We start from the raw sequence: 22,477 nt of genomic DNA on the forward strand, positions 1-22,477 counted from the left end.
AGCGCTCAATAGCTCCATTGCCAGCAGAGTGGTAAATAGAAGTGGTCTTGTGCACAGTACTATTCCTTTTCAGGAATGCTTTAAATACCTCAGAACAAAATCAGAGCCCATTATCTGTCAAAATCACCTTGGGCGATCTCTCTCTCAAAAACACCTTGTCCAAAAAACACACTACATATTGGGCATCCACCTTGGAAACCACCTCAATGTCAGCCCACTTTGCAAAATGATCACATAAGGTAATGACATACTTGGACTTGCAACCATCCTGAACAGGACCTAAAATGCCCAGACCAATTCTTTCCCACGGCGTCTCTGGGCACCTAATGGGACACAAAGGTGATTACAAGTATTTTTCCTAATTGTTGCACAAAATAAATCTCCTCACCTTTTTCTCAATGGCTAGGTCCATACCCGACTACCAGTACAAATGTTTAACTCTGCTCTTTGTTTGTGTAATGCCTAAATGCCTTTCATGGCATATCTCCAGCACCTGGTTCTTCAGACAATCTGGGGGAATGGCCCTCCCAGCTCATAAAATCTTACCTTCCTCAACTGAAAATTTATGTCTAAATTCCCCAAAATCTCATAACCTTTCCTCAATCTCATGTTTGGTTAGTCAATCTTACTGAATCCAAATACTAATTTTTCTACAAAACATCATTCTTAAAAGTAGCCTCTCCCCATTTACTCTCCAGTATACCCTCATTAACTTTCACCACACAGACATTTTCAAACTTGTCTTCAGGTTTGACCCTCAACGGCAAAGGCATTCTACAAAAAGACAAAATGTTGTTCTTGACTCAAGGTACGTAGAGTACATCCCAATTGCAATCCAATAGTCTGAAGGGCATGCAGGCTAGCCTAGGAGATGCATTCAACAACCCCTTTGTGGTCAGCACTTTTGCTACAGGCTTATGATAACTTCTGAGAGTAGGGTGAGAACACCAGATATATGCTCTAAATTGCTCTAAAGTGCTCCTAACCCCACAAACATGCAAGGGCCTCTCTTTCAATTATGGAATACTTCTCTTCCATTAGAGTGATCGAACGTGATGCATAAGCAATAATACACTCGTTCCCCCTTCATTCAGTAATTGGATGAATGACAATCAACTGAAACTGAATCCTGATAAAAACCGAGCTCATTTTGACAGGGGGACCAGCTAACCCGTGGAACTCTAGTTTTTGGCCTCCATTTCTGGGTACTTCCCCACTTCCAGCTGGCTCTGTTAGAGCTTGTGGATTGTGATTAGTAGCGATCTGTCCATGAAAGCCCAGATTGGCTCTGCGGTCTTTGCCTGATTTTTCCATCTGCGCAGAATCCGGAAGACCAGCAGATTCTTGACAACTGAGGCTTTGACTCTGGTCGTTCTAGCCTTGGTAATTTCACATATTGATTACGCCAACTCATTATATGTTGGTATTCCAGCATATCAATTACAGCGTTTGCAGTTCGTGCAAAACCACCCGGCCAGGTTAATCGCCCATCAGCCCAGCCGACATCATTTGAAGCCTCTGATGATGAGCCTACATTGGCTTCCGGTGGCCAACCGCTGCGCCTTTAAACAGGGCTGTACCATCTTTAAAGCCCTTGTCGGGAAGGGCCCAGCTTTTATTTCTTCAAGGATTCAGCGTTATATCCCTTCCAGAGAATTGCGCTCTTCCAATCTGAACCTACTGTGCACTCTGCCATTCAAACGCAAAAAGCATGGAGGGCTCAGATTTGCGGTCCTGGCCCCGCAATTTTGGAACTCGCTTCCCGTGGAAGTGAGGTTGGCGACCCCCTATGCTCAGTTCAGGAAAAAGCTTAAAACCTGGTTATTTTCCCAAGCATATCAGTAAGGTAATTGCCCCGTCAATGCAGCGTCCCATTTGCCTTCAGCGCCATGAAACCGCTCGGTGTACATGCGCTTAATAAATTCCTTTAACATAACATTTGTGTGAGCACCGTTTCCAAACCTTTGCAACTGGCATCAGTGGTGACAATACTTCTCAACATGGGGTCAAATCTTGCAAAGCTGTTGCCCCACATATGTCATTTTTTACAATTTGAAAAGCCTCCTGACATTCCTTAGACCAAAGGAACACACTTTTACCCTTCAACAGTTGTCTAATTTGGAAGGTCGTGCTAGAACTATTCATAACATATTTGGCATAAAATTGAGGCATGGCCAAAAAAAAAGGGCATCCTTAATCACTTCCACCAAAAATGCTTTGGGTTCCACTTATATCATGGCCCAGATATTTCACTGAGTTCCTTGCAAACTTGCATTTAGCATATTGTGCAATAAGACCCTTCCCACTCAAAATTTCCAGAACTTCCCCGAGTTTGTTGTCATGCTCAGCTTTTGTTGCCCCCATGACCAAAATATTGTCCTGGAAAAATACCACTTTTTCACATTTTTGGAGAGCATGAACATTAACCGCTAGAACACCGCAGCCACTGATGGAAACAGGAATTCTACTCTCACAAACTGAAAGCACCCAAATGGCATAAAAAAAGCTGTCAACCCATGGCTATCGATGTAACAGAACCTGGTGGTAGGTGGATATAAGATCGGACATAATCAACCATTAGCACCTTTGGTAATGGACAGCATTTCACAAGTTTTGGGGAGGGGAAGTTGGTCTACCAGTATGTTCCTATTTAAGTCTCTAAGGTGCACAAACAAGATGAGTTTGCCATTAGCACTTCGTGCCACCACATATGGTGTGACCCAGTCCAATGATTCCACAGATTCAATTATTGGTGCCTCTAGCTGTTTATCTCATTCATTGGAAACTTCTTTCCCGACACCCATGGAGATATTTCTTGCCTTATGTATACAAGGCACAGCATCTTCCTTTAAGATGATTTTGTGCTGGAAGCCCTTGAGTTCTTCCATGTCTTCAGAAAACACAGCAGGATACTCATTCCAAATGTTTGTGCTGTCATCTAACTCACTTTGTACACCCAGGACTGGTTCAACTCCGCTGGGATCCAAAATGATGCCAAGAACACCTTGTTCCCACCACCTCAAAACAGATGGACCCCCTTTGGAGACATACAATTTGCATTCAGTCTCCCGGTTCTTAAATTGGAATCTTCATTTCCTAAAATGCTACAAAGGAATGGGCTCTCCAGGAAAACTCTTGGGATAAATGTCAGGCAAATCTAGTGTTACACCTAACATATATTTGAACTTCTGATTCCACACCTACTCACTCACTATGGTTTAAGGTGACCATGAGACTGAAGTGACCATAACTGTTATACCACCACAGCTAATGCTACATTTAGGCTATTTCCTATTCCCCTGTACTCTTTTCACATCTAAGTCAAAATCCACACTCAAAGCACACATGTTGGAGTCATCTGCATCAGTGTCCTGCATGCCAGACTCATATTAGTCTTTTAGGAGCTTAATTGTTATTGGTACCATTTTTTTGCAAACTTTAAAATAGTGACCTATTATCCCGCAACCTAAACTCGTTTGATTTCAGGCTGGACATTTTTTAGCATTAGCTTAATGACCCGAAAAATCCACATCTATAGCAGTTTACATCATTGCTATACTCAGACTGCTTCTTTTTTGTAGGTAGGATTAGAGTTCTTATCCTGTGTGGATACAGATTTCTTACCCAGTTTAATTATATTTACCACGCCTGCACTCTCTTGTTTGTTGTCAGCTTCAAATATTTTTCCAGTAAGTTCTGCTTTTTTTACAATTGACACCACTTCCTGGAAAGGAGATTCACCCCTGGCCTAAAGACTATCTTGTATGGAGGAATTTGCTGCATCCATGACTACTTGGTCTCTGATGAGCTCATTGTGTAACGTGCCAAAGCAACACGTTAATGCAAAATTCTTTAGGGGCGAAACATATTATTCCACAGTTTCTTCCTTCTTTTGTTTCCTATGGTAGAAATTATACCTGTTTATACCCACACAACCAGTAGGCGCATAATACAAATCAAGTACTTCCATTGCATGCATGAAAATATCGCCTCCTGCATGTGGTGTTTTTTCTACACCCTCAACCCTATAGGGCCCAAAGAGTGTAACAAAATCTTTTTCTTGTTTTCTGGGGTGAAATCCTCATCTTCATCAAGGATAGAAATGTAGTTTTAAAAATATTTCTTCCATTTCTGCCACTTAAGTGCGTTCTCTCCAGAGGGTGGTGCAAAAGATTGAAGTGGAGTTAAATTGAGTGCACCACATTTTGCTATAACTCCAATGAGTAGTAACACCCAGAATTACCAATGATAAAAAAAAAATTTGTTAGTAAAGAATCTTACCTATGCAGTTTAAGCAGTAAACGTGTGTGTACTACAACTGTGATACTAAAGAAACAAAAATACTCACAGGTGTAATATCACCATCTATTACATTTGGTGTGTGTGTCACCGATGTGAACACACCAATAACACCTAAATATATCCGCTCCACTCTTATGCGTCTCACCACTGCAAAACTGGCGAGGAAACGCTGTATTATGAGCACTAGACTTGCTTCTTGAAGGTGTGCATATTGCTGTGTAACAAAGAAGTGTCGCACACTGCCCGGTGGGGAAACGCTAGACTGTAAGCACTAGACTTGCTTCCCAATGGCGCACGTATCGCCGTGTAATAGGGAACCATTGCACACAGCTTTTTGACCAATTAAAGAGGGGCGCTGACGTTAGTCCCACATAGATGTACTTGATGTGTGTAGCAAGATGAATACTAAGTGGTGGACGGGTTCTGAAATGGTGGCAATGAGCACGGACACCAGCGCTGGAACTGTGCGGAAAGTTTAATGGTGCGGCATTGCTGTAAACATTCCCTGTTTCTCACAGGCTCCGCTCTTTTCCATTCCCAAGTACAAAAAGTCAAATACCGCTCCCAAGTATCAAATCAGCAACATGCTAATAAGTAACTGGCAATCACACACATAAAGCACCTCAACTTTGCATGCAGCTTACAATATGGCAGAAAAGTGCATCCTTGAATTTGCAGCTGGCCTAGGTCTGTCTGGTGGGGCAACATGTCATCACAAAATTGTAGTGAATCCTCAACTGAGGAAAAACAGCAGCTTTGATCCTCCTCGACCTCTCTGCAGCTTTTGACACTGTATCTCACCACACGCTGATCAAAAGACTCCACCGCATAAGCATCCAAGGGGATGCACTCAGATGGATCACCTCCTTCCTCATTGGAAGAACCCAGAGGTTCCACCTTCCACCTTTCACCTCTGAACCCAAGGAGATCAACTGGGGTGTCCACCAGGGCTCATCCCCAAGCCCCATGCTCTTCAAAGCATATATGACCCTGCTGACCAACATTGTCAGATCCCAGAGTCTCAACATAATTTCCTACGCAGACGACATCCAAGTCATCCTCTCACTCACTGACAACCCCACCACCACCAAAATCAACTTCCATAGATGCATGACAAACTTCACCGACTGGACGAAGAACATGTGCCTGCAACTGGACACAGACAAGATGGAAGTACTGATCTTTGGCAACAGTAACAACACATGGAATGATTCTTGATGGCCATCAGGACTAGGACCCCCATCCATGCCCTCTGAACACTCCAGAAACCTCGAATTCATTATTGCCACAAACTCACCATGAAATCAGATCAACGCTGTCTCCTCCACCTTCTTCCTCACTCTGTGAATGCTATGCAAGATCTTCAAGTGGCTACCCCTACGCACAAGACATACCATGACACAGGCCCTCATCACCAGCCAACAGGACTACGGCAACACCCTCTAAGTAGGAATTGCCACTCACCCCCTACAGAGACTTCAAACAATACAGAACGCTGCAGCCAGACACATCCTGGGCCTTCCCCGACAAACCCACATCACACCCCACCTCAGGCAACTCCAATGTCTCCATGTACAGAAGAGATGCCAATTCAAGCTGCTGCCTCCACGCACACAAGGCTCTACACAACCAAGGACCTGCATACATTCACCACCATCTGAACTTCCACAACCATCGAGAGGACTACGCTCAAACTTCCACAACCATTGAGAAGACTACGCTCCGCCTCCCTTTAACTTGCCTATATTCCCTGCATCTACAAAAGCAGAAGTGGAGGATGCTCATTCTCCCACATCACAGCAAAGACCTGGACCAGTCTCCCCATGCACCACCGGACCATCACCTCACTTCTGGAATTCTGAATGCCCTCAAACCTGGCTTTTAGACTAAGCCTCCCGGACCTGCAAGCGCCTGGATACACTATTGGGTGATTAGCCACACTTTCTAAATCCTTATTGAATGATTGATAAATCCAAACACCATGGAAGGTAAAAGTAGGAGTTGTTGTAGAATAAAAACCCCAGCAACATCATCCGTTGGCTTGTAATCGCACTAGCCAATTCCAATTCTACACTAGTAAACAAAGGAAGCCCTAACAGATCATGCTATGGACACATAAACAATAGACAATGGGTAATTTCACTACTATACAACACAACAAGCACTCATTTTTGGGGACTGGCGCCTATTTCTCATTTTTGGGGACTGGCACCTATTTTTCCACCTGGGACATTTTTCGAGAGGAAGAGATGGAAAAACATTCAACGTGGAAGGCGGAGGAAAAGAAAGACTGAAAAAACGTCACAAAGGCAGAAAGCAGGAAGTGCAAGAATGAGATAAATGGCCGAGAGAGTCTGGTATTAGATTGAAGAAGCATGATGTGGAATTAGGATTATGCAGCCTTTTAATTCATCATGTCGACATTCAATTCCACCAGTGGGAGCTTCGGAGTAGACCCCTAGGCATCTCCACTCTTTTTTTCAAGATAAGCACTGTCTGTAGGTGAACCTCAGATCTGCAGATCATACAGTTATATCATTTCTACCCTAATTTAACTTTAATATCTACACATGTCCTTGCAGCTAATTGAACAAATGTGTCTTGCTCTCATGGCTGTGCAATTAATACCGAATCTACTAGGTGAAAGGAAGGGATGTACTTTGTTCAAACCAGAAATGCCTATAGTTAATCGAAGTATTTGTATATCTTCTACTTCATGTTCAATCATTGGCTGTTATTCTCTGTAAGAATACTAGAGGGGAAGCGAGAGTCCTGCCCAATATCAACCTAGATACCAAATGCAAGCCTAAGGAAATACTTTCTCCTTTGGAATCCATCAGTTGAACAAGCTGGGGTAGAAGTCTGAAATATAATTTTGAGAACTAGAAAACTAGACATAAAAAGCAAACACACATTGTCGATTTAAATATGCTACTATATAGAGATGGACAGGAAAAAATAAACTGTAGCTGCTTCTGCAACAGGACCTATGGATTTCCAGTGAGTTATTGGATGTTCGCCAAGTGCTCAATGTCACTGCTGAGTTGTATGATACGACCACGCATGTCTAAACCACGCATGCCTTAACAAAGCAGTCTGAACTACGACAGCGTCTTTACCACGCATGCCTTTACCATGCATGCCTTTGCAGTGAATTTTATTGAAAGGGCAAGTTTGCTGAAGGGATATGCGTGGTAAATTGCATATCCTAGTTGACCTGCCCTGCATCTAAACACCTGATACCCCAGGCTTGTAATCCACCCCATCCCAGCCCTTAAACCTACCCTGACCCCTCACCCAAAGCCCTAATACTTGGTACCTGTCCCAAAAAAGTACCCCGACGCTCCCTGCCCTGAGCCCGAAAACCGACCTCACCCTGCCCTAAAACTACTGAGCCCCCACGCCCTGAGCCCAAAAACCGACCCCGTCCTGCCCTTAAAACTACCCTTCCCCACCTTGAGGCCTAAAACCCTGCCCCCTGCCAAAAACTCCCCGGCCCCAGGCCCCCCGCCTTGAGCCCTAAAACTGACCCCCATCCTGACCTTAAAACTACCCCTTTCCCCTGCCTAGAGACCTAAAGCCCTGCCCTTAAAACTACCCAAATCCCCCTGCCATGAGCTCTAAAACCCTGCCCCTTACCAAAAAAACAACCCAAACTCCGCCGCCCTGAGCTTTAAAACCGACCCCCCTAAAAACTGCCCCCCAAACCCAGCTCCAGCCCCACTTAACTGGTCACGTCCAGAGCTTTCTGTCCCAATGCTTCCTTTTTCTCTCCCAACCCATCAGGACATCTAGACCTCTGTCTGCCTTAACCACACATATTACTGTGGTTAAGACCGATGCGCTGTTTAGGCAAACGTTGTTCCGCTTTTAGGGAAACTGCACGCATTGCTCTGCCCATGGTGTAAAGTCTGTTTCCCTCACTGCTGAGTTATGCAATTATTAAAACAGTGTTAAATGCAAAAGCTAGTCTGTGCCATCCTTATTCTCCTGTCAGATGGTTCTGGGCACTGTACTCCTGTTTGGGCCAGCTAAACTAAAGCATAGGCTGGTGAATACCTTGTGAACTATGGTGCAATGGCTACAATAACTCTAATTGCTTAATGTGTGTGAAATTGGGCCAGCGCTAAGGACCACAGGTGCACTCTCTATTTTATTAATTACCCTCTAGTACTGCATTTGCCACATGCACAATAAGTTTCATAAATCATGTTAGGCACATTTCTGTGTATGGATGTATGCCTTCATATTTCTAAACTGCAAACCTAGCTGGCACTACATGGGGGCTAGCCTGCTAGCCCCAGTTAAGATATTGTGGGGGGGAGGTGGGGGTTTAAAAAGAGGAGGTAAAGTTAAAAAGTTAGCAGTCAGACACAAATTTCTCATAAACTGCCTATTTATTAATTTATTTCATACCATGGTTGTGATAAAGTACTGCCCGTGTATTCAACCATTTAGGTTTTGCTTTTGCTTTGTTCCTTACCAAATTTCATTTTTGTTCAGGTTGAAAATTTGCCCTTGCTCATGCACTTCTTTTCAAACCTGTTAAAATTAGTACACCCATGAATAGCATGTTTAATTCGCATGTACGTCCCTAGAATATGTTACCACCTGTACCCAGGGTCTCAAAATTAAATGCTACTAGTGGGCTGCCGCACTCATTGTCACACCCACTTAAGCAGGACTGTAAAACACTTCTCCAGGCTTGCCGCTACAGCCTAGATATGCAGTTTTAAACAGCCATTTTGACCTGGAGAAATCTTTTACCAGGCCCAAACTTTCCTTTTTCATACTTATAGGCAACCCTAATGGTAGTCCTTTAAAGCTTATAGGACAAGGTGCATTGTATTTAATAAGTAGGATATTTATACTTTTTGTTTTACATGTCCTAACTGTGCAAAAACCTCCAAAGTCGTTTTTCACTCTGGCTAGGATGACTCTCCTGTGTGTTAACACTGGGTTACACTACTACATTTAGTAAGTGCTAAATTCAGTTTGAGAATAGCTAGAAAATGGTTCAAATACTCATTATTAATCTAAAATCCAACTTAATAGTCTAGTTGAATTTCGTATTACTATTTTGGAAAGTATACTTTTAGAAAGTTGTCTTTTTCTGCATAAAACCAAAAAGCTTTCCTGGCGGCGTCCAGCTGTCAACTTACCCCCAGATGGCTCCCCTGTGGTGAGATGTGCATTGCTCCAAGACAATGAACAAAGGCCCTGAGTATGGGATTGGGACACCTCCCATGAAACGATGGCCTGGGGGGCTGTCCTCAGCCCCTTCCTGAGATCCTAAGGATGCCAACCTTGTCACTGGCAGATGAAGTCCAGCTCTAGGCTTGCCTCCCCTTTGTCTCTCTAATCTGGCTGGCACCAAACCTAGTGGGGATAGAGAAACTAACCAGAACTGGTTTACGGGGTTTGCCAAGGCCTACTCTCCACCCACATGCAGGCATTAGGCATAAAAATGGACCCAACAGACCTCTCCACAGTTCACTCTGGGCCTTGGGAAGAATAAGAAGAAGGACTGCCCTGCTGCCTAAAGAACCTGAAGGGAGACCTGCTTGCTTTGAGCCCAGTATCCCATAAGTGACTCCAAGGTTCAGTTGGATGTCCTCCTGTTTGAGCTACAGGGAAACAACCTAGCTTTCAGAGGCCTCTCTCACTGCAACTTTACACCTGATTAGTTCCAACTGGACCTGCCCTGGACTCTGCTACTGGACTGAGCCTAACCCCCCCAGGTGGTGCCTTACAGGTCCGGGACCCTTGGCTGGTGTTAGATTATACACCTCCTGCCACCTAAAAAAGTGAAAAAAGTGCCATCTTTCTGTCCTGACCAACAAATGGAGATCAGGAACTCCGTCAAAGCTCTAAACTTCGATGTGGAATCACAAGTTTGCATGCATTTGATGGTTTGACCGCTGAAGGAGATCTGACTTCCAGAAAGGTTTCTAAGGCTGAATGTAGCAGGCTTCAATGAGACAGATGCCATGCTGAAGTCAATTGAGGTAGAGGACTTCCCCGACATGTACTCTGGACTTTGCCTGCTCTGAGCTTTCCCGCCTTTGTTGATAATAGCATCGGGACCCTGCGCTTTAGAAAGCTGCAGTTTTCGAGGCCTGCTTCAGATCACCCAGCCACGGACTCGTCAACTGTCACTTTTTCTCCATAAAGTTCCACCATATGCACCTATTCCCTGTCTCCGACCCCTGCTCCATCATGGTTGGCCTTAAATTTCGACAAGCGAGACAAGATAAGTACAGTTGGTGCTTTGTGATTTTTAGCACTATTTTTAAATCAAACTTTATAAATTGAAAAACCCAGGTTCTACTTTTTGGATTTTTGTGTTGTATTTTCACTTTATTACTTTTTGAGTACTGTATAAATATTGTAAACATTGTGTCTAAGTTAATCTTGATGCTTTGTGCCAGGCTACCAGTGGTCTAAGAACAGGCTTTTATAGTGGTTCACCCTGACAAGGATTATGATTTATATTTGATGTGGGTTCTCAGCTCCCCCCGCAAATCATTACCTCAATTTCTTACAGTCCTTATCATTGGTATCCCCAAATTGTACCATTCTCATTAGCCCTCTTGTCAGCCAACAAATGTTTTGCAGTTATCCACGTTTCTCTTTTTAATAATTCACCTTCAATTATGCAAAATTCACATTGTCACTTTGCAACTTTTAGTATCATATTGCGTGCTATTTGGAAGTAAATACCACTCATTTCAATGTATGATATTCCCCCCGAAAATGCATACTTTGAGTTATGTGTTGATGCTGTTGGTTCCGCAGTTCTTCTTTATGGTCTGATCATTATCACCACCAGACGCTAATTTGGATCTCTTAAATTCCTCGCTTTGGTGTGGCTTGCTAGTGCAAATGATTGATGGATTCATGGCCTGTGGTCTCATTATAAATGATGGTTCGACATTCTCAAAAAAGAACATTAGCATGTGCTATAAAAGGTCATGCTTGATGAACCATAGCTTCATGTGCTAAAATAGGCATCGGCTGCCTTAAGTGTTGGAGGGAAGCGAACCTGCTACAGTTTCAGAAAACTGCATCTATGGTCTTTATTTGCAGTGGTGGCTGTTATGGAAGAGGCATAGGGGAGGCAGGGGAGGGGGGAACAAACAAATAAAATCACTTACCTGATTACGGCCATAGCTTCCCCTCTGTCCTCTTCTCTTCCTCGCTCCCGTCATCACACAGGTTCCCCTAAGCCAATCACGATACTGCTATCACCAGCATGACAGCAGCGTTGTGATTGGTCTGAGTGGCCTATTCGGCTGCTCAGACAGTGCCAGAGACCAGAGACCTCGGCCCTGCAACATAACCAGGTGGTGAACTGGGAAGTGCGTAAGACTGTTTGCTGGCCAAACTGTCATGCGCACTTATGATGCACTAACCCCTCCTCCTCCCTGTGATCTCAGCCTTCCCGCTGCCCTAACCTGGTCCCATAGCCCGTACTAAAAATAAAATGATAATAATGTTATTATCATTGTATTTTTCCTTTTTCCACTGCTCTGAGAGCAGTGGGCTGGAGCTCCTCCTAATTAGCAGGGGAGCCGCCGCTGGTTATTTGCTGGATGCTTAGCGAATGATAATGCATTCTATACTTAATCTGCACCTGTCAAAATAGTTGAAAGGGAACTAAATTAACACCAAATGAGGAGCAACGTGACTGCAGACGTTAATCAACTGATTCCATTTCATACATGTTATGGTTATATGCAAGGGGCAATGGGTGTTGGTGGATGTAGATGGCGAAGTTTAGGGTCAATAATGTATGCTGTTATATAGCTGGTATGTTTTTATGGCACCAGTATGTTGCCTTGTGACCACTTTGCTGCTCCATATGCCTTAAATTGGCAGAAAAGAGTTTCTTGTAGAGGATGTGATATTCCGCCCAACTCGGCCGATACTTCTAATGTGATCCACATTAGTGGGAAACCTCATGGGCCGACTCATCAAAAAAAAAAGGCAAATGGTATATCCTGTACCTCATAGAAGAGGGGATGGAACTCACTGTGTTTTTCGTTCTAGACTGGAGTGAATCCATGAACTGATTGTTTATAAGTTCTTTTTGAAGATCAAAATAAGGTCACCCCAAGTTTCATAAAGTTAAGAATTCAACTTTTCCTCCCCATGTTGAATCAAATGAGTAACAAGCTAGGGGCTTACCAATCAATCCTTCTTCGTGAGGTTCATGGATAACTCCACTAGACCCCAGATGTTAAATATTTTTGAGTCGTGTGTCAGGTTGGAATTTTTGTGTCAACTACTGGGCCATCAATCCACATTTAAGGACACACAGAAAGTGATGTCATGACAAGAAATGATCTCATGACAGGAAATGATCTCATGTTACCTTTGACATAAATTCCCAAGAGACGTGCATTGAACCAATCAAGAGTGATCTATAAAACAAGCTCTGCTTCACAACTATGAATGACCACATTAAAGAATCCTTCTACTGAAGATATGCCTGTCATTTATACAGTAAAACTATTTGTCCAAATACATTTGCTTGTCAGTTGCAGCAGATTCACTGGTGTTTCTCAGAACATCTGCTTCTCATTTGCAGTGAAACACACTTATTGCGACGCTATACACCAGGGTATCTCAAAATATGAGCTTTTGTCCTACATTGTCTTCATGCTTCGGTTACAGAAATGCCTTCCCCTTAACCTTGGCCTCTTTTTGAGGACACTCGGGTTTGGCCACTCTGCCACGAGCAACCTCAGGTGGAGATGCTATCCGCATAGTCTTGTGCAGACAGCCTGGATCACCTGCTCGCCGAGGAGCAACTCTGACTGCTGCCTACCCTTCCAGCCAGCAGCCGCGAATGAGGCAACAGTTGCCCGACTACTGGGTGGAGCTGCACTTGGGACTAAGCTTAGGCCTCATTTAGAGTCTGGTGTGGCAGGATCACTGGTGTAAATTGGCTGTGTTCCTACCCTGCCCAACTCGCAGTTCCTCTGCATTATTTAGGGTCTAGGGAGAAATAGGTTTACATTAGTGAGTTGCCGATGGCTCTGCTGTTGAAAACCTCAGAACTGATGTGACCTCAGAACTGATGGCTCGTCTGCCAATGGGCTGCCAGGTCACAATGACAGTTGTCCCACCCTATTGAGGACGGGGTGTACTGTCAGCCATTTTTGGTACCAGTGACTGCCATGTGTAGAATGATGGTCAAGGAAAACGCAGAATGGCCCCGGCATGCCGGGAAAAATATTCCTGCGGATTGAGATGATTTATTTTTTGTTCAGAGTAAATAAACTCTTGCTTTGAGAGTCTGTTTGCCAAGCAGGAGCTTTAAACATGGCGCTGCATGGCAAACCTTAAGTGCCCTAAAGGAGTCACCATTTTCATGGCTCCCGATCGTAGCATAGAGGCTTCTTTCAGGCAGGCAGGGATCTTCGATCAGTAGCCCATCCACTGGGGTCTAAATGATGCCTTTAATGTTCAAACAAGCACACACAATTGGAAAGGGTATGCACATTTTGGGCAATGCACATACTCCACTCAATCTCATTAGTGCGGACAGTGCTGGAAGTGGAAAATATGATTTCAAGGACCCACACACTCAGATTGGGGGAATTATGAGGGGTAGTGACGCAAGCAGCCGGTCCAATCAAAGGCTGATGAGTGCATAACTAGGGCATAAACCGGTCCTGGGTTGCTTGTGTTCCAGTTCAGGGAGGGCCTGGCTTGGCAGTTCGGGCTGGACTGTTCTGACTGGAGCAGGTTCAAGACTGATTTGAATATAGCTAGGTCCAAACTGAGGCGGCATGGTGTGCAAAATATTGATGGATTGGGATGCGGCCCAATTAATTACCAGGTGCTGAGATTAATTCAAGCATTCTGTGTACTTTATGAGCCAATCAAAGCCAGCCTATGAAATATTTCTTTGGCACACTCTACCAGTGAAGACACTGGCAACATGGAAAATATTAGCACAGTAAAGCTTCTCTGCTGACTTAGTAAACCGCTCACAAAGTGCATTTTGAAACAACAAAGAAGTTAAGGTACCTGCTGCTGAGTTCTTTATGTATTCTCTAAATTTTACGACATTATGCTGCTAATGTAACTAGGGTGGTTAATGCAGTTGCTGGAGATATGTGTGAGATCTCTGTGCAAGTACTGAATCATCAAAATTGCTTGGGTTTATTTTTTCTACTGCAGGTTCGTGCACTTAATTGGTCACAGCTTAGTATTGTGAATAAGGAAGCTCACTAGGTTAATAAATATTTATAGCAAGTGCTAAAAACTTTACTCTGTACTGTGCTCTACCAATGTTATTGATTTCATTGTACACATAAACTGAGATCTCTAAATTTGCAAAGCACACAGAATCCTTTGTATAACCTCACATCTGTAAAGCGGTTAAAAAACTTACAGACCCTTTAAACATACATTTTAGTTCTGAACAAGTTCTGAAGTCACACTCTGGGAATTTCTTTTGTTTGACCTGATGGGGACTGTCAGCAAAGATTGAGGTTAGCACTGTGAAGTCCTTTAAAAGGGGCCGCAGTGAAATGAAAACGACCCTTTCAGTGCCTCTATAAGTTGCAGCTCTACATTGAGATTCACACAAAAAACATTATTGAGAGCCACACACAATGTCTTAGAGGGCCGCATTCCAGCCTGTAGGCATTATTCTGCACTAGTTTGTTTTTCTCCTCTTGTAGCATCCACTGGAAATGCAGAATCCTACAACTGTCACATTACATTCCCCAGGAATTTAAAAAAACACATAACTTTAATACGCACCATGAAGCGTAAATTCTGCAACTAGAACCCCTCCCGTCTGTTCCATGCGAGGTTTGCGCTTTCCGCAGGTCTGAAAAAAACCCACAATCTCATTAAAAACAAAATGGGAACAAACAAAGGCTTTGAGCGTTCTCTTTCCATTGGAGCTTTGCATGAGCTTGACATTGTGGGCTGCTTGAGATGGCTCAAAATGTTATCAAAGGATGGATGTGTGATCCTTTGATAAATTGAACTGACATAGTACATGCCGCTAAGGAAGTCTAATGAAGCTTCTCATTGAAGAATACATGCCTGATTAAATAACTCAGACAAATCTGTTTTGTTGAGTGCCAGGATTTAGTTTACATGGCACTATCTTGGTTAATAAAGGCCAATTCTTTCCAAAGCCACCTACCAGTTGCTTCTTTTTAATATTGAGATTATTTACCAGTAATCTTCATTAATCCGATTCCACATCTTTCGTCCCCTAATAAATATTTCATACCTCCACCTGCAAAGGAACCACACACAAAAACCTCTCGGGTTCCATGTGAACCCAGTATTTCTAATCCAGCACAACTCATTGGAGCGGTCTGCAAATTATAGGACCTAGGCCCATATGTACTAACTCATTTTCCCATAGACATAGAATGGGTAAACCCCTTTGATACATCTAGCCCCTGGTCTCTGTCGTTGACTCTGCCATGACGCTCAAATAAGCAAACTATTCAGTAATTGCCACCACTACCTTGTTAGACTGACTAGGACCCATCATACCTCTACTTTTTCTCACACAGAAATTGTTGGTCGTGGATCCAGCAATAATACAAGACGGGACTACTGCTATGCTTTCTGTGCATGGCTACCTGATATCCGTCTGCACAGGACACAGAATGCTGCAGTCTCTCTCTCCACTGGCCTAGTCCAGAAGGTCCCATCAATGGCTTCCATTCCAGGATAGAATATGCTTTAAACTGGGCAGCTGGATTTTCAAATGTATGAGCACCCTAACTTGCATTTTGTTGTGAAAGTCACATAGAAAAGAAACAAGCTACTTTTTTAGTAATACATCTGTGTCTTTGCCTTGGGCCCTGTATGGCGCTCCACTTCCTTTTGGCTAGGTTTGTGTCATATAAATATCACATATATAGATAATAATGTCATCAATCATTTTTTTCAACCTGATTTTGTGTAAAATCCTATCACCAAATGCAAGCTAGTGTGAAGAATGGGAAAAATACATTTTGTGATTTTCTCATGCACATGCAAAATGATGCATATTCCGAGATGTATCCATTAGTTAGTTGCCTGTGCAAAAACAATAATACATAAGGGTGCCCTTGAATTACAAATCTGGTGCTATACACCTTGCTCATCTTTGTGTTAGGCTGCAATGATTAGCATCATGCAGAAGTGAAATGTTTCTTACACGTGCGCGTTGCCAATGATATTAGCATCGGTTCAACCTCTGTGAATGTGGTCCTGGTCCAGTTAAAATTCCAGCAACACAACGAGCAGGTGTTCACAAAGTGCTTCGCTGCTCGAATTTTGGTACATCCAGGGCTTTAAGTGGGATGAACAAAGTGTGTGTGTGGGGGGTCTCTAAAAGAGACGTGGCCTATGTGATTAAGAGTGTGACATAAACTAAAGTTCTGTGATTTATATAATGCACCACCAGAGTAGTATTTTGGTCCCTCTCTAAACTTTCTGTTAAGGTATCAACATATATAACACAACTACTGATGTACACCGAAAGTAAGCCAGGACTATTGGCTTTGTCAGTGATTGGGTTGTAAATAATAATATTGAAAATGTTGTCTTTATGAGACTGTGAATTAAATGTTACTGAGGCCTGTGAAAGCGGTAGTAGTCTTCAGAGTGTCACAATCATGCCCTTTATGTTCACTCTTTGTTAGACAAGACACCCTTTTTCTCTCCATATCTCCCCATACATGTTACACCTCATCTCTTTCCACTTATGCACCTTCTTTTCACTCTCTCCTGAATGCACTTCCTTGAAATCCCTCCCTTGACCACTAAACAAACCAACAATGCACTCACTCACTGTAAGCACTGTAGTTTCTCCTACTTTCGCCTTGTCAACATTTTGACAGCTGTGTACCTTATTCACGCATATTTGCACAGAATTACAATTTTAACTGTAATATGTGAGCAGTGTGCTCTGCGCTCTGCAGAGGGGCCAAGGATTGGATGACTGTCTATTTTGAACACCTTTCTGTCCCACTGAAAGGCACTTTGTGAAGCTCCCACTGCCCTAAGCCTCAACTCCAGAGCTCTCAACCGTGACCCTATTGTAAAAACCTGGAGGCAACTCAGTTAAAAGAATGCGCTATACAAGAGGATACACGAAAAAAATACAGAAATACATTATGCTGGAAATAGCAAACACTCTCATGAAGTGCAAGATTAAGGTTAAGATTAAGAAATGTGAAAAATAAACAGGAAATAAATTGCTGCTATGAATGCCTTAACTATTTCACATTCATTATCAGAATGGCGAACCAATGATCTGAGACCTGAAGGTAATCATATTACTAATCTAGAGGTAAGTGCATCTTACACCTTATGCAACAATTTTTAGTCACATATGGGGAAGATACCATGAGCTCACTCTATACTGAGGGGCATATTCTCAAGGCAATATCGCCTAACAGCTGTTAGCAACAGCTTTTAGGCGAAATGGACCATTTTCAACATCGCAACTTCTGTCAGCGATAATTATCGCTAATGATATGCAAGGGAGGCATTACCTTGCAAAATCTGACGTTAAACTAAGATTTCCCTATTCACAAGGGGAATCTTTAATTCCAGAGGAAGAAAAAAGTGTCTCTAACTGCAACTGGAGGCAGTTATTTAAGACCAAAAAATATCTGGTCTTAAAATGGAGATAACCATTGGGGCCTCATTTCAGCAGGTTTTGTTTCTGGACTGCGTTGCAAGCAATGTTGCTGCGCTGCCCTGCTACAAAATTATAGGGCAGGACTGCGCACCATCAATGAGATAGTGCGCATTCCTGTTCCCCAGCCATGAAAAGTGTTGCAGCGATGTGACAATACAGCGTTACAACACTTCTCACTATGCCATTCTTGCGACAGCATGGATGTGCTGTACTCACTGGACAGCGCTCCATGATGCAAGTCATTACAGTTAAGTCAGGAATCCTGACGTATCTGTCTGTGCTAAAGTCACTCATTGCTGCAGTTGTGTCACAACCATGACGTAACTCCAGCAATGCATGGAGCCAGCCTATCCCTGTGGCACTGCGTCACTCTCACGCCTGCCATCAGGCAGGCGGAAGGTACTGACGCAGTGCAGTTCATGAGGGGGGCCCGAATGTCTGCGCTGTTGGAGCTCCATCGGTGTTGGTTGTGCGCTGCTGTGTCATCGTTTGCAAGCATTGGTGGAGTGTTGGTGCGGAGGGAGTTGACAAGATGTTCTTCATTGTCCTTGATTATGCTGCGAGGGTGTGCGATGATGGCAGTGGCATCTGGTGTGCAAGGTGAAGACGTTATGTTACCAATGATGGTCGTTCCAGGAGAGTCCAGTGTTGAAGCTGTAGTTGAAGTCCCCGCTGGTGGAGGTGACGTGCTCGACTGTGTGTCCTGCTATGTGGCTTGTTGCAGTGACTTGCTGCTTGCGTCTGATGTAGATGGCCTTCCACAGGAGTGGGTGGTGTCCTTGTCACTGGGATTGTCCATGTGGAACTTGAGTACACCGAGTAGGATGTCGTTGGTCGATGGGAGACCCTGTGGTGCAATTATGTCTACAATGGTATTGGAGAATGGGGGCCTTAGCCCCATGGGCCTGCACATGAGCGTGCCACAGAGGATGTGCTTGTGCTGTATCCGGATCTGGGGGTTGAGGTGGTCCGTGGTCACCCCAGGGTCATTAGAGTGCGTGGTCAGTCGGCGTTTGCCTCTGTAGGTGATGGCAATGCCTTGCCGCCCATGAAGGTCGGGCTGCTTCTTGCGGGTGATACTGCAGCTGTCAGTGATGGCGATGTCCGGTCGGGAGCAGAGGTTGGTCCTGGTAGGCGAGGGGGCATCCAGCGTTAATGGCGAGGAGGGTGCTGGCGTCGTAGTGGTGGAGTGCCCAAAAGGAAGGCTCCTTGGTGCTGAGCACGGTCCAGGGGCAGACGGACACAGACGGGCCAACCTTTGGTTTGCCTTTGGCATGAGAGACGTCCAGTACAATGCAGGCCGTACATCATTAACTACGCAACTCCGACAACGCAGGTGCCTTTACATCGCATTTGAGTACAACACATTGTGAGGCAGTAATGGGGTAATTTAAATTATTTTGTGTTGGTATGGGTATCGGATGTCGGATCTGAAATGATTTGTGTGCAATTGGTGTAAAATATAAATTTTGGTGTGTGATTCGGGGTAAAATATCAATTTGGGGGGTGATTTGGGGTAAAATATGTTTTATCGGGTGTGATTTGGGGTAAAATATGAATTTCGGGGTGTGATTTGGGGTAAAATATGATATTTGGAGTGTGCAATTGGGTAAATTTTGAGTTTTGGGTGTGCATTGGGGGCTCAAAAAGGAATTCCTGGGTTCACGGTTGGGATTGGGGTGCAAAGGTTAGTTTAGGGTTGCTCTCACTGGAGTGGGAATAGTGATGTTCATATCTATGCAATGCAACACCTAACCTACTGTTGCAATGTGCCTAGTATGAGTATGCATTGAAATGGAATGCAATGTCATGTAATGCTTTGTAACTAAGTATGTGCCTTTGGCACACAAGTGTTAATCCCGCTGTGCATGTGCGCACAGCGGCCACCATTGAGAGGTTCTGGGGGGGAGCAGGACAGCTGTGAGGTGGTAAATGCCGCAAATAATAATGGATGGTGCCTGGACGGGGGTATGTGTGTGAGCGTGTGTCTTTAATATTGTAATGAGGGAAGTCTTACCTCGAAGTCGTGCTCCGTGTCTCCGTAGCTCCTGCTCCCCTGCGTCTGCTTCCAGGAACAGGAATTCGGCAGCCAGGCTCCCTACCCTGTGTCAAACACAATGCTGCGATGCGGCAGTGTGATTGCTAATTTGCAACGGGACAAGTCATGCAGCCAGGGGCTGGAGGGGTGGGCATTTTCTACATGCATGCTGTAATGCAGCCTGCACTACGAACAGGGAAGTGCGCATGACGGCTTTGTGAGGCCTGAGTGGGCTGAGCTAACAGTCATTGCACACTTGAGTGGGCATGCCACTCTGCCCCTGCCCTGCTCCGTGAGTGGAGCAGTACTACCCACCCTCCCACCCCCTAAGGATACATAGCATGATAACATCAGTAAATAATCTTCATGTGAAGATTGTCCCTCTTCTGCATTGCTTGAAGGCAGTGGGGCAACGCTCTTCCGCCATAGCGGATGAGCTGCCACTGGGAGTGCGTCATCGATGTGTGATATGGCTGAGCAACTCTCCCCGCAGCAATTCCCGCTCCTGGCTCCCAGATGTGCCTCCCTCCCCCTCCCCTATTCAATGGCATCCTCTGTGTGTCCGCACAGAGTACGTGCGCAGCGGGTGCACCGCAGGTACGCCAAAGGCAAGTCCGTCTGCACCCCTGTGTGACCCAAGCGCAGACAGTGCCAGGGACCCTGGATCTACAACATTCCAATGTTACAACTCCACTACCCTTCTCGCACTCAACCCCTGAAGAAATAACAACTGCCATAGATTTACACAAAACAACACCCTCCTTGACAAACTCGGACAACCTTGGACTGAATCAGCTCGTCACCACCCATACACAGAGAGCCGGACACACCCTCGATCCCATCTTCGCTGGAGGGACAAACATCCACTTCAGCCACACCATAGAGCCCCTCTGGACAGACCACCAATGTGCACACTAAGCCTTAAAAAAAAACCTCTGCACACAAACACGCCCATCGCACACCTCGAAGGAACAGGAGCAAGATCACAGAGGAACACCTCAACACCACCCTCATCCATGACTCCTCCTCCGCCACGACTGACGCCAACTCTGCACACAAAGAACTACACCGCTGGTTCTCCAGCTTCACTGAGAAGCTTGCACACCTCCTCAACCCCATCAAACAACTCCCCACCTTCCCAGCACCTCTGCAACAAGCTCTGCTCCTACTTCCACATAACAATCTGTGCCCTCTCCGAAAACTACAGCGAACAGACTCCAGTCAACAACCCCCTCCCCACCACCAACAAGCAACCGACCATCACCACATGGAAAACCACAACTACCAAAGACACCTCCACAACCATGAAGAACACCCATTCAGGAGCCACCACAGACCCCTGCCCGCCGCACATCTACCACAGATCCACCACAGCCATAGCATCCAAACTAGGCCGGACTATAAACACCTTACCCAAATCCAGCATCTTCCCCGACGATTGGATGCGGGCAGAGGTCAAGCCCTTCCTCAAGAGAGCCTCGTCCGACACAACGGACCTGAAACACTGCCGGCCCATCTCTCTCCTTCCCTTCACAGCTAAAGTCACCGAGAGATTCATCAATGCACAGCTGACATCCTACATCGAAGAGAACGCCATCTTGACTCCACACAGTCCGTATTTAGCAGCAACCACAGCACCGTGACCGGCCTCTTCGCCGCCAACACTTACATACCCATGCTACTCGACCAGGGCCACACTGTGGCCCTCATCCTACTAGAACTCTGCACAGCCTACGACACCGTCTCACACCGCACTCTCGCAAACTGACTCCACAACGCCAGTATACGAGGAACCACCCTCGACTGGATCCGCTCCTTCATCTCCGTCAGTACCCAAAGGATAAAACTCCCCCCTTCCTCTACGAACATACAGAGATTAACTGTGGAGTACCCCAAGGATCCTCGATCAGCCACATGCTTTTCAAAATATACATAGCCCCCTCGCCACCATAGTCAGAAAGCATGGGCTCAGCATAGTATCTTACGTTGACGATACACATATCATCCTCTCTCTCATGGAGAAGCCTCAATACACTAGACTCAGCTTCCAAGAGGAATGGAAGACATCGCAGCATGGAGAAGTGTGGCTCACTGGTTAGAGTAGGCAGACCTGGAAGCAGAGGTCAGCCCGGGACCAGGGTTCAATTCCCGGCTCGGCTGGGACTTGAGTCCATAAATTGTCCATGGACTCGATAATTCTCGCACCAGTGCATACTCGATTCATGGGTTCACACTCTGCGACTCTGGGCAATAGCTTGCTTAATCTCCACAATGGCCCCTCGCGGCGGGATGCCTGGCTTTCACCTTGTGGATGCCCTGCTGGGTTATCTCACAGGGGAATACCAGGACGGGTTCCCTAAGCAAGCGCTTAGAGACCGGTTGGTGATTTGCGCTATATCAATATCTGTACATTTACATTTACATGAACGACAGCTGCCTAAAACTGAACTCTGAGA

General features: G+C 45.0%; 1 protein-coding gene across 1 annotated transcript in view; it reads right to left on the reverse strand.

Moving 5' to 3' along the window:
* TECTB (tectorin beta) overlaps positions 1-22,477 on the reverse strand; it is a 148,102-nt gene that overhangs the window by 11,141 nt on the left and 114,484 nt on the right. Inside the window, exon 9 of the mRNA XM_085614753.1 lies at positions 15,085-15,154. Coding sequence (XP_085470879.1) covers positions 15,085-15,154 — 70 coding nt within the window. The remainder of the gene's footprint in view (positions 1-15,084; positions 15,155-22,477) is intronic.

The sequence above is a fragment of the Triturus cristatus genome, chromosome 1_2 (genome assembly GCF_964204655.1).
Source record: "Triturus cristatus chromosome 1_2, aTriCri1.1, whole genome shotgun sequence".
Lineage (NCBI taxonomy): Eukaryota > Metazoa > Chordata > Amphibia > Caudata > Salamandridae > Triturus > Triturus cristatus.